Here is a 13387-nt window from a genome sequence, read left to right on the forward strand (position 1 = left end):
GGCCTGCCTGGGGAGGTGGTGGAGACGCCATCCATGGATGTGTTTAAAAAAGGTTGGATGTGGCACTCAGTGCCGTGGTTTAGTTGAGAGGTTAGGGGTGGGTTGAATTTAATGATCTTGAAGGTCTCTTCCAACGCAGTGATTCTGTGATTCTGTGAAAGCACTCTGAAACCAGCCACACATGTATCCAGAATATAGGCTAAGTTGCCCTAAAAAATGTCACCCAGCTGCAAAACAGAGACCTCTGCAATGGGCAAGGGACTGCTAATGTTTCCTTGAGAATAAACTTAAAAATATATTAGAATTCTCAACTTTTATTTTAAACTGAGTAGAGTATGGTATTTGTGAACAACAAAGGTGGTGCTCTCCTGAGATGTAGACACTGGCTGCTCTTTGTGGTGCGGAAGTCTTAAGGGGCAATTTCATAAATAAAACACTGCTACATTGTGCCCTCATGGTCATAATTAAATTCTGACTTAATCCCTGTTGAAAGAGAAGCATCACAGCCATCACAGATTATTGTATACAATAATAGTTACCATGATTCTTGGGCAGGACCAGGAAACTCTATAAAAGAGCCCCTTCCAATTTCTGAAGCATCCAATCAGTCATTTGGCTATGAAGCAAACTGAAACATTGATAAAGCAAATTCTGCATATCTATAGTGTGTGTGCATATATATGTATATATGTATGTATATATATATATATATATGTGAGTTATATCATATGAGTTGGCTCACCAGCGAAGCTCAAACTTTTAAAATTATATTGATTTTATTATATTATGATAAAGTGAAATTTTTTGTGTCTTTCAGATCTAAGATGGAATATCTGTTTCCAGGTGAATTCCCATGCAAAGACAAGAACGTGTCCTTCTGGTCCTTCTCCTCCTGCTGTTCTCCAGCAGATCCATTTTCTTCTTGTGCTGGAGGTCCTAGAGCTGGATGCAGCACTCCAGGTGGGGCCCCACAAGAGCAGAATAGGAGGGACAGAATCACCTCCCTTGACTTGCCAGACACACAGTAGATGATCTTTGGCAAAGCACGGGTACAACTGGAGTAAACATCACAAAAATAAGCACATGTAGGAGAGCTGACCAAAAAACAGGGTTTGGAGGGGGGGAGAAAAAGAAAAGGAGAAAAAAAGAAGAAAAAGAAGAAGCATTTGAAAAAGGAGATGGAAATTATGAAGCCCATTCAATACCATATCAGCATGCAAAGACTTCCTTTTGCTGGATAAGCAAGAGAGCAATCCATCAAACCTAATCAAATGAAGCTTCAAGAAAAATCAGTAGAGAGCAGAAAGATCTGTCCAGACCATTAGGTTTCTCCAGGAGATGCATCTAGTTGCAACTAGTGCAATTACGTCTAATGAAGTCCTGTTTTGCATCTCTAAACATGTATGTCCTTGTGTCCTAACCCTCTATACTTTCTATCATTCCCTAACATTCACACTCTAAAAGCAGTTATGATATAACCGAATTAAGAAAGTTATGACCACGTGCTAAAGGGGAATTTGGCTAAACTTTCAAGTCAAATATATTTGCTTTCTTTCAGCTAAAGGGAGAAACAGCATAAAGCATCCTTGTCTACTTGACTTACAAATTAAGAGGTTTTTGGTAGGATAAACTATGCTGGACTTACAGGTAATGGTGTATGTCTGAGTCTGAAAAATCTCAAAAATAACTCAAAACACAGAACACTGCCCATTTGACAACACACTTAGTAATTTACTTATTTTTTTTCCATAATATTCTTTTTCTGAATAATTGTTTATTACTGGCCTTGGGGGGGAAAAGTCACTTTTATTCTTAGTTGGAAATTGGGCAATGGTAGAGGGGAAATCAATTGCATATGATGTTCTGAAAGATGTATAATATAATTAGAAATTTATTTTCAGTACCAGTTGCATATTTGGTGCTTGGAACAATTCATCTTGATTTCAGATCACATATCGCATTGGTCTCTCAATGGTATTGACTTGCTAACACGTTATTTTTTGTCAATTGGAATCCCGTCAAATGTATGTCAAATTTTGTTCTTGCAGTGAAATGCAGAGGAAAATATTCTCATAACACAGTAGAGCTAACGATATTCTTTTGACAACATAAACAGTGTCTTGAGGTTGCTTCTTCCTTTCCTGTGTTGAATAAATTGCCTTGAACTTCGGCATGACTTGAACACAACCTGGCATTTAGAAATCTACTTTCACAGCCAGAAAGTTCTGTAAAAAGTAGAACAAAGTTGACTTTGCCACTCTTGTAAACAATGTGCTTACAAAAAACTGCAGTCTAGCTGTTCTATGATGCTCCAGCACTAAAGCTGTAAATGTAGCATTCCTTTTTATATGGAAACAGCCATTCTGATAGACCTGCAATAAATGCCCAAAGAGGAAAGGATGAGGAAAGGACTAAAGCATCTCGCTGAAAATTAGGCAGCTAGATTCTATTCCTGGATCTGCTTTAGGCTTCCTAAGAAACTACAGAATTCACAAGCCCTTTTTGTTTCACTTTCTCAACTATACGACAAGGACAGCATTTACATGTCTCTTACAGGGACATTGCAAAACTCTCTCCATAAAATTTTAGATCCTCAGAAAAAGACACCACTCTGAAATTCTGAATTTTTCTAAAATGTTCTACTCATTTTGGGTTAGTTTCTACATTTCTAAAATCAATTGAGATATCGAGAGTTATGAATTGTAATGATGTAGTAGAGTTTGGACATGGAGAGAAATTCAAATTCCATTATGATGTGGCTTACATCAGCCACATGTAGAACATAAATAAAATCTAAACTGCAAAGGTAACAAACAAGGGCATGAAAACAAAGACTGAGATAAAGAGATCTAGATACCACAAGCATCAGGTGTGGTGATCTTCTTAGAGATGGCCTGTTAGAGAAGTCTTCTACAAATGCCAACCTCTTCCCAGAAAAAGATTTTGCAAAACACCTGCATCATCATCCACAGTTAACTTGTTGGTTGACTGTGAAACTCCTTCTAATGTATTAAGCAATTTGTGTTAAGTCCTGTAATAAGTTCTAAAGGGGATGGACTTCATACAGACCTTGTGCATGTGACAGACTGCCAGCACTTAATAAGCTTAAAAATACCGTTGTGACTACAATGATAGTGATAATTCTATTGCCTTCGTAGCATTTTTCTTCACTGTTACAGGCAATAATATCAACACATATTTCATGGTACAAGTACCAGTACAAATTATTGCAAAAACTGTCCACAACTTTCAAAAGGGCTATGTTTTCACACACAGCATCTTTACTTTAGTCATATTCTAAATGTTTGCAGTTAAACTAGACTGACCTGCTAAACAATACAATACAATACAATACAATACAATACAATACAATACAATACGTTTTGCTCATTGCTACTGTTTATAGGACTAAATAATCTTACCATAGGCAATGGGAACTTTTTCATTAAATCATGTGTTGGACAACTTGGCCTTACTTTTTGAATTTGAAACTTAACAAAGCTCATATTTTACAATTTGTCTCTAATCATAAATTGAAATCCAGGTTTATCAGTAAGTTCTTCCTAAAGAGGATGCAAGGACAAAATTTTAATTCCATTTCTAAATGAGCTATGCAAATACACTTTTTGGTCCCTAGAATACCTGTAATATTTTGAGTGGAGTTGGTATGACCTATCTTCATGTACTTAAGATGCTTAACTAAGTGAAAAGTGAAGTTCTTTGTCTGAACAAGAAAAGGTTCAGTGGAAAGATGCTTCAACAAAAGGATTGAGAGGATACATGTAATGACTCCATTTCTCTTTTATATACTAGAATAAGGGAAATAATATCACTGCTTTCCTGTTGTGTAGAAAACATCCTGCAATCTCTGAAATAAACACAGGCTAGAATGAAAATCATTTGGATAAATCAACACTTCAGAGGCAGCTGCACCAAAATCCTAATGTCTAACACACCCACCAGAGAATATGCTTGACAGACAGTTAATTATTTCATGTAAGGCCACTTCATTAACAGAATTTCAGAGAAGTCATGTACAGCAGTTGGATTCCCAAAAGAAAGAAAAATCATTGACTGCATTAGTTTAACTTCCACAGCATTGGCATCTAATAGAGAAATCTTTGGAAGTAGAAGATATTTTTTAATTGTGAACATGCAGCTAATAACTGTTGCCAAAAATACAATAACTATTAAACCAGTACAGTAGCCATGGTCCACCCATGCTACTTGCTTTTCCAGATGTCTGAATTCAACCAGTTGGTTAATTATGCCCAAAAATCTTGGTACAGTTACACACTAACTCGAGAATTAGGGTATGTCACAGGTGCTCACAAAGAAATATAACAGTGTCATGAAAAAGGATGGATATAGACATGCATTGAATAGGATTAAAGGCCACATAAAGATCAGCATTATTTTTTCCTACTTCACAGTTGCTTTGGTCACAAAATAGATTGGGGAAACAAATACTGTTCATTGCACAGTGACTGTTAAAATACTTTCTTTTCCAGTGCACTCAAGCTCTGGAAGAACTTTTCTTTTACTGTGGGGTTAATCAAATTATGCCAACAGCAAGTACAAATACATATACATATACATATACATATATACATATACATATACATATATATATACATATACATATACATATACATATACATATGCATATACATATACATATATATATACACTCACACACTTGATACTGCAGTACCTACTGAACAAGTAACACCACATTCCCCACTCCCATTTCTTGAAGATGAAATGACCTGTGTTTTTCTCCAAGAGTTTTTGGGAGCTCTTTACAGTCCTGTGTTGTTTCTTGGAATAAACTAAATTCAGTTTAATGCACAATGAAGCTGATGAAGATCATTTGCCATACTTCACCCTTTTATCTCAGTAAGGGATGAGATTCATGTTGTTATCATCTGCATTTCACAGTCAGTGACAGTTTCAAGTGGAGTAACAGTCATGAGTATGACTGTTTTATGCTGTCTTAAGCAGATCTGACCAAAGCCTGGGCTTCTCTAAGTTTTATTCAACTGTTTCTGGACTTAAATGATCATTATGGAAAATGGGGACGGCTGGAAAATAGCAGGACACAAGGAATGTCCAGCTTTTTAAGCATTGTCTGTCCTGTGGCTAAGAATGTGGATAGCTACATTACTGCTTGTGTTCACTTTTGCAATCTCCCCAGTCTGGAAGGATTCTAACTGAGCTCATTTCAGCCTCTTTTATTTGAACATCACGAGCAAAAGCATGAAAATGGATTTGTTTCAACCTATTTTTACAGCATTTAGTTTTCTTCTCAATGCTTCTCACTTTACTTTGGAGATCTCGGTTTTGACTGATGAAAGAATGACTATGGATCCAGAGTACAAGAGCGAAAGACTCACAGTGAAACAACAAATTCTGAGACTCTGTAGAGCTGATTCTAAAGAGAGGAGTTTTAATTATTCGTGTATAGGTTATTTAAAATGACTGATAATTTTAGTTAAACAGGAGGAAACCAAAATGAAAAACAACAGATCAAGTTCTAAGTGTAACACATTCCAGAGATGCAGTACAGCATGAAGGTGCACCTGATGAACGCAACTCTTAACAAACAAAGTAAAGTGGAAGTGGAAGGAAAATGGCTGCATTTGACACATTAACAGTCTTATCATAGGAGCACTATTTATTAAGTGTTATGGTATTAAGTATCTGTTCAAGTATAGGAGCCCTGCTTTTCATCTCCCTATATTACTTTCTGGTATTTGCCCTAGACCATAGGATTGGTTTAAAGGATTGTTTATGCAGATGAAGAAACTCTAAAATGTAAATGGATGTGGGACCAGCTTCAAAATTTAGAAAAATGAGCTCATGCAGCAAAATTCACACCAGGGATGGATTTCAATTTCCAATGCTCCTAAAATATCATGCATACTTCATGTTTTGTACTTGCAAACATGGAACAGCTACCTTCCTTACAAAGACAGCCACCAACCATAAAATATAACCTAAGGTTAAACTGAAGATTCTGAAGACTTCTTGGGAAAAAGTTCAGCCCTTCTAGTGGTTTAAAATAGTATTACTTTTAAAAACATTGACAATGTGTTGAGATTCTTAAGACCAACACCACCCTAAAGAGATTGAAGACCTGACAATGAAGAAAATTCACAAAGCAATCATGGAAAAAGTCTTGTTAGGGAAATGCTGGGTCCTGCCACTATCACTAAGGCAAGCAGTATTTTGAAAGCAGATCTACTGAACCAGTCAGTGTTTTTCCTGACTTCATTATTACTAGAACAGCTGAACTTGTACCCAAAGGTATGGAATTATTATGTATGGAAGTAATAAAAATTGAGACATTGCAGCTGGCTTTTACAGAAGATAATAGGCTTACAGTCTTATGCTTAGTTCTCTTTGACACAGAAGGGAATATTTGGCATGACCAAACATTAAAAGAATATTTTAAAAAAGAATTTCTTTATCAAACAGTCTGTACAGTCATAAGAGATAATTCGGCATGTTTCAAAGAATGATGATGCAGAATACAGGGCTCCAGAGAATATAATTTACAATATAATTAAAGCTCCAGTGTCTTGAGCAACTCAGCATTATGCCAAAATCAGTATTTTTGAAACACTGAGAAATACTCAGGGACTGTGATGACACCAGAGGAAGATGAAGGAAACAGATCAGAGTTGTGATGAAAGCTGTAACTTATGGTAGATTGATATTCCTCTACTGGAAAAAGAATGACTCTCAACAGAAAAATTATGCCTTAAAAATTATGCCTCAATAGTAACAGAAGCAGAAAACCACAGCCCAGAAGTAGCTTCTTTAAACACACAGGAACAATTCAGAGCAGAAAAGGCAATCCATCAGATTTGAATTCTGGTTTTCTCTGTTCCCATATTGTTTATCCTTGACATACCCATCTGGCAGGAAAAATTGCTAAGCAACAAACGTTGTGCAGAGTACGTATGACTGTCTTGTGGAAACCTAGAACCCAGGACTCCAGTCAGAAACAAGAACTTTCCCCATAACACAATTGTAAATTACCTTCAGTGAATTTCATGTACCACCATCATATGGAAATCTCCAAAGGTAATAGCCTTATACCTGCATCATAATGGACTTTGGCCAGTTTTTAATTTCATTTACGCTAACCTTAATCAGAGATAGCCAAGGTTAATGAAGTTATGCTTGCTTTATAAAACAATAGAAGCAACACTAAAATTAAGTTCCGGAATGAAATCTCAGGAGGCTGTAAAAGGAGCACCAGCTGATTTACTCAAGTTTTATTAACTTTCTGTTTTTCATTATTTATAACTTTACTGAATATTCATTGTATAATTTTAGGTATGCAAGTTACTACACAGGTAACTGTGCTTTCTATCAGACTACTATTCTTGATTCTCTATACTGTAAGACAATCTAGTACAGTTTTGTCTCTTTTTTTTTTTTGATGGACCATTTTTCTGTGATTTCTAATGGTTGTATGTGTGACTACAGGGATTTTTAAACTCTATTGTATTTTGATTGGTTTTGTGAGGTATGACTGTGTTTTATTTGTTTCCATTATATTATGCTGATCCCTCCCAGCACCCTGAGTCTGGCTGGTTTTGGTATCAAAAGATGCTTTCTGTCCCATCTGTCACTGATTCCCTATCATCTGTTTATTATGCATAAATTATTTAAATCAAGTGACATATCACATATTTAACAATTGCAACAGGTACAGTCCTGACCAAGAAACTGCATGAACGAGAGAAAATGGCAGGAATTACGTAGAAGTCTTGAGAAATGTCATGTTTCTGAAGCACATCTCAGAGACGTTTTTGTCAGCAGAGAGAAATGTCTACATTTGCTTGAAGAAACAGGACAACACTAGTTTAACACGTGAGTTAACTTAATCTATGTGATTTTACCTCTAGTTTCTACCTACCCTTCCCTTTCCTTCTTACTTTCTCAAAGAAAAAGTTCACACAAGAGTGTGCTTCAGTGGAAGTTTGAGGAAGTTCATGGAAGAATTTACAGTGGACACTTCCAAAGATGGATATACAACACAAACCATAACCAAGACTATCTTAATACATAAATGCCAAGAAGCTTCTTTTTACTTCTTCAAATGAACCTCTAGTGTAAACTAGCAGATCAAGAAGATGCAAGTATGAAGCAGATTCTGAGAACTGCCCCATGCAGCTGTGAACACATTTCCTGATTCAAAACTCACAGTGGTAAAAACCAGCCACTCCCTCAGAAATACTTAATCATCCTTACATGTTTCTTGGAGTCTTTTTATTACCTCTATTATCTAGTTTTGAGAAAAGCTACTTTGCATATGTTCTGAATTCTCCAGTGTTTATACAACAGCCATACTACACCTTAAATGTATCTTCACTGTTGGGATTAAACAGCTGCTCTTTCCCAGATCCCAAAATAATAGGACCAGAAGCTTTGTTTTCTCCATAAGCATAAAGGAATACTGTTGCTGTTGTGCCAGCTGTTTCAAAATCCCCAGTGACAACAGTTATCTTCCAGTCTCCTTCTGTAAAGTAAAAAAATAATTAAAATATTTTTTTAAAATTTAATTATATGACACAATGTACTTGAAAGATATAAATGAAAGCACAGTTTGGCCCAAGGACTGTGACTATAATGTACCTAAAAGGAGATGTCAGGAGAGGCAACAGAAGATTGGCCAAATACTGCACCATTCAAACTCATCCTAAGCAAGTTAAGGATCAAGGATCGAGGAGGTTTACACTGCACTAAAGCCAGAAATATGAACACAGAGCTAAGTGAGATTTCTAGTGATAACCCTGAGGGTCAACACAAAAGCAGACCACCATCAGGAATTTGGATTATGACAACAGTATAACCAAGAAATGCAACAGGAAAAATGTCAAACCATCCTGATTAAGTACAATTTCCTCTCATTTTAGGCTGATGTGAGACATCAACAGAGTTCCATTTGCCTGGATGGAGGCATGATATTGAAATCAGTATGAAAAAAGATAAGTTTTGTAGAAAATTCTGAACAGATTAGGACTCATTAGAAAATCATTTTATATAAAGCTCCCTGATACTAAAATGTCATCTGTGGTCCCATACAATGTACACAAGTTATTTAAATATTCAAAAGCAGCTTAATATGAATCTTATTTTAAAAAAACAACAATTCATAATTGTAAAGTGCATTTCTACATCTGAAAAGATGGGATTGCACGCTTCTCCACCCCTCACTGATTGCAGCTTTTGTCTGTGTGAAAATCCACACAGCGACTTAAATTCATCCTGTTCAAGGAAAACAACAAATGAAATACCAGCCCACAGTCATCTTCTAAATAAATGCCATAGCATACACTGCAGTTTTCTTAGTAGAAAGCTGTCTGGTAATGCCTGCATGATTTAAATCTCTTGTCTGACAGAAGTATTTATCTTGGGCCAGCCTCATTATCACTCAGTAATTTGCCCCACAAAAATTGAACTGGAGCAGAAAGCTTGATTTCCTGTTTTCCAAGTCTCTAGAGGTCTGGCTGATGTCTGGTTTGGGAAGGTGATAGAATTTTAAAAGCACATAAATACACAGCTGGGAGTTCAGAAAGCCGCAACAGCTCATTTGTTCTGTCCAATCAAACCTGGCCCACAGACTGAGGGAAGGAATTGTCCCCCCATGCTCTGCTCTGATGAGAGACCCCGCCTGGAGTACTGCATCCAGCTCTGGGCTCCCCAACAAAAGAAGGATGTGGGCCTTTTGAAAGAGGCACAGAGAAGGGCCAAGAAAATTATTAGGGGCTGGAGCTCCTCTCCTGTGTCAAAAGGTTGTTCAGCTTGGAGAAGAGAAGGTTCCAGGCAGGTACACTTTATTGACAGCCTTTCAATAAATTAAGAGGTTTAGAAGGAAAGCAAAGACTTTTTACAAGGACATGTAGTGATATGTCAAGAGGGAATGGTTTTGAAGTGAAAGAGGTTAGATTTAGATATGTCATGAAAAATGTATTTCTTTTCACTGTAAGGATTGTAAGACACTGGAACAGGTTGCCCAAAGAAGTTGTGGATGTCCCGTCTCTGGAAGTGTTTGAAGTCAGGTTGGATGGGTCTTTGAGAAACCTGGTCTAGTGGAAGATGTCCCTACCCTTGTCAGGGGCTGTACTAGATGTCTTTAAAGATTTCTTCCAACCTAAACTATTCTACAATTCCACAAAGTAAGTGAACTATCCAATTTTCATTAAGAATTGTCAGACTCCAGCTTGTAAGAAACTCTTTTGCCCCTTTGAAAATCTGCATCTTCACAGCTTTCTCTATAGACTTGATTTCTTGATAAAAGAACTGTAGCACCAGGAAACAAAAAGATTAATATCAACTAGAAGAGTGAAAAGCCTCTATACACTGATGGTGGAAACAAAGAGCATAAGGCAAGGGCTCCCTGTCCCGTGGAAAAAGAGCTTATTTACAAAAAATTCAGCCTTTTCCATTTTCAAACAATATATAATGCTAATTTCCTAAAGACAAAATTCCTTTGAACCCTTTGACTGGAAAATAAGGACAACTCCATTTACAAGGGCTTATAAAGAATGGTGAAGACAAGGAGTAAAATATGACCCACTACTCCTCCTAAAATTCCAAACATCATTCAGAAACAATAATTTTAAAGCAAGTAAAACTTATTTTCTTTTTGACATGTTCATTGATTAATTGTCCCTCAAGTGGTTTTGATGGCCTTTTCTATTGTACTACCCTCTCAAAGTCTGTCTTTTGTTAGCAATGGAGTTCTGAAATGATGCAGTTGCTACTGTTGAGGCTGTATTTTCTAACTACTTCAGCTAGTAACTCCCAAGTATAAGCTTAATATCTATAAATTATTTTGTACACAACTACCCCTCTGAAGGTAAAGCAGGGAATCAAACTTTCTCATAAACATCATTAAGAAGAGTTTTGCTTTGAGCTCCTCTATATTGACTTTGAGGATTGTTCCTGTTTTCTGGAAATAGAAAGGAGTTGTGTTTGAAAGACAGTATGGGTATAGGAAAAGAGTCTTTAAATTTCTAATCTCCCTGATGCCAGAAATCCTCATTGCATTGTATTGCATGCTTCCAAAGAGAAAAAGGAAACAGTAAGTATTACAAAAAAGTAATTCTTGTTGGCATAAAAAGCTAGGTTGTTCTGATGAGGTAGAGTACCAATAGTTCTTTAATGAAGAGGAACACACTGTGAGAGGAAAAGATAAAGCTGATAAAAAGATACAGATAAAGGTGTCATAATATAACTTTCATTTAGCATACATAGAGGAAAGGTGCAACCTATTACATGGTGTCCTGGGGACATCTGAAAGTGGTATTTTCCCACAGATGACTGTCTAGACATGGGGGGCTTCGTGTTGTTTGGGGGGGGGGGAATTTATTTGTTTGTTTGTGATGTTTTTCTTAAATTTCCTATACTATTAGAAACATTACAATACACTAGCAAGTTCTACTTCCTAGGAAAATGATTCTGTGTTTTGTTTTGGTTTGGTTTTTTAAGTGATACAGAAAGAAAATGCCATATATTTAAAAGCACATGGGAAAAAACAGTAAGTGAACAACCACTCAGATGAACCACTAAACCAGCAGGAATTGGAGCACTCCCTCTAGGTACAGGGTACACAATTTCAAGTCTCTTTCCCACTGATCCATGTTCTACCAAGTGTCCCAAACAAGAGGCCCTTTATTGTGTAAACTTTTGGCTGCCTTACTCTGATTGAGACTTTTGCACAGCTTAAATGACCCAGCCCAGAGACCCAGCTGTAGGTGCAGAAAGGAGTGAGCAGAGCAATTTGAATCATGGGAAGGAGGTTCTCTCTGGGCAGGCTGTGCAAAAGCAAGGGGTGGGGAAGAGATGAAGCACAAAGAGTGATGAACTGAGAGCAAATTGCTGCCTGCTGAAAAAAGCACAGGAAGCAAGGAGGACAAAGATACTTGTGACTCAAAAGCCAGTAACAGGGTGGGATTTTTATGTATTTTCTAAAATAACTGGGCAAAAATTTTATCATTGACCACTTTCCAAAGGAACAAGGTTTAGGACATGGTTCTTCACGGATATTTTGAATGATACAACAAATTTTGAATAAACATTTTAAAACTTTCTCACAATGCATCCTAGATCATTGTTCAACCTACAGCATGAAAAACTTCTCACAGCTGAGAGATTCTGATGTGTTATTAAGAAATTAAATTTAATCTGCTCTGGTTGCCAGGACAGAAAATTCAACCTGAACAAATATGAAATCACAAGCAAAAGAGAAAATGAAAATCTATTGTTGGGAATAAATCAATATATAGGCCAGGAAGGAGAATCATGTTTTAAAATGTTAACTAGAAAAAAATGAAATTAAGATAGATCACCAATACATACTAGAAGAATAGGAATTTTTCAAAGAAGCAGAAAGAAAACATTATGAAAAGAAAAATGACAGAATAAAAAGAAAACATAAAAAAAGTTATTTGTTTTTTTTAAATTAAAATGTGAAGTTCAGAGTTTACTGAAATGTTCAAATAGTGTGCTATAATTAATGTTTTAAAATAAATACAAATGGCAACAAATGTGTAAAGCAATTAGTTCTGAAACAGAAACAGTCTTCATTAAAACCAGAACACAAGAGCAGCATTTACCGTTTGCTTCTTGCATTTTCAGCTGCAGATTTTTTTCAAACTCTGCCAAAAAAAGAAAAAATACATTAATAAAGGATCTATCCTTTAACATTATAGAAAAGGTTTGAAAGAGAACAAAAATACATTCAGTTTTTCTAGCCAATACAGGAAAATTCTTTTTCATTCATTCCCTCGTTACTTTCTCACTATCACTATAGCAATTATATAAATTGTTTCTCTCTCAGAAATATAGCAAAGCAAGCTGCAAAATTGTTAACTCTGTTATTTACAGTGTGAAATCCACCCAGATTTCTTCAGAGGAAAAGGATTACTAATTATTATCCATAAAGTTACAGTAAATCTTACCCTGAGGGTACAGCTCAATTTCTGAATGGATTATACCTTGAGACATAAATGGAAGCCACCTGAGAAAAAAATAAGAAAGCTGTAGGAATCAATTCTTATTTATATTACCATATAACCATATAACCATGAATGGTCCATATCTGATTTTTAAACTGAATGCACCTAACAGCAAAGGGACTCTGCTCCTAAGATTTTAGTATTTGATTTATGTTATAGTAGAAATTATTTGACTCAATAAAGAAACTTCTTTTGTGCAAAAGTAAGAGCTATGTAGGTGTAAAATACACTTGTATCAGATTAAGAGACTCATGTGGCACTATTGTATTTGTTTCTATAGCTAAACAGAAGAATATAGCACAGAACACTTTTTTCAGTACCATGGATTGAGAGGTAAGTATAATTTG

At 36.1% G+C, this 13387-nt stretch overlaps 1 protein-coding gene across 1 annotated transcript in view; it reads right to left on the reverse strand.

The window, feature by feature from the left end:
• The window catches only part of RP1 (RP1 axonemal microtubule associated), a 162622-nt gene that overhangs the window by 98220 nt on the left and 51015 nt on the right, over nucleotides 1-13387 (reverse strand). Inside the window, 3 exon segments of the mRNA XM_066181257.1 lie at nucleotides 8373-8536; nucleotides 12639-12680; nucleotides 12984-13042. Coding sequence (XP_066037354.1) covers nucleotides 8373-8536; nucleotides 12639-12680; nucleotides 12984-13042 — 265 coding nt within the window.

Source organism: Chamaea fasciata, unplaced genomic scaffold, assembly GCF_029207755.1.
Source record: "Chamaea fasciata isolate MVZ Bird 193981 ecotype frontalis unplaced genomic scaffold, bChaFas1.0.hap1 SCAF_1, whole genome shotgun sequence".
NCBI lineage: Eukaryota > Metazoa > Chordata > Aves > Passeriformes > Sylviidae > Chamaea > Chamaea fasciata.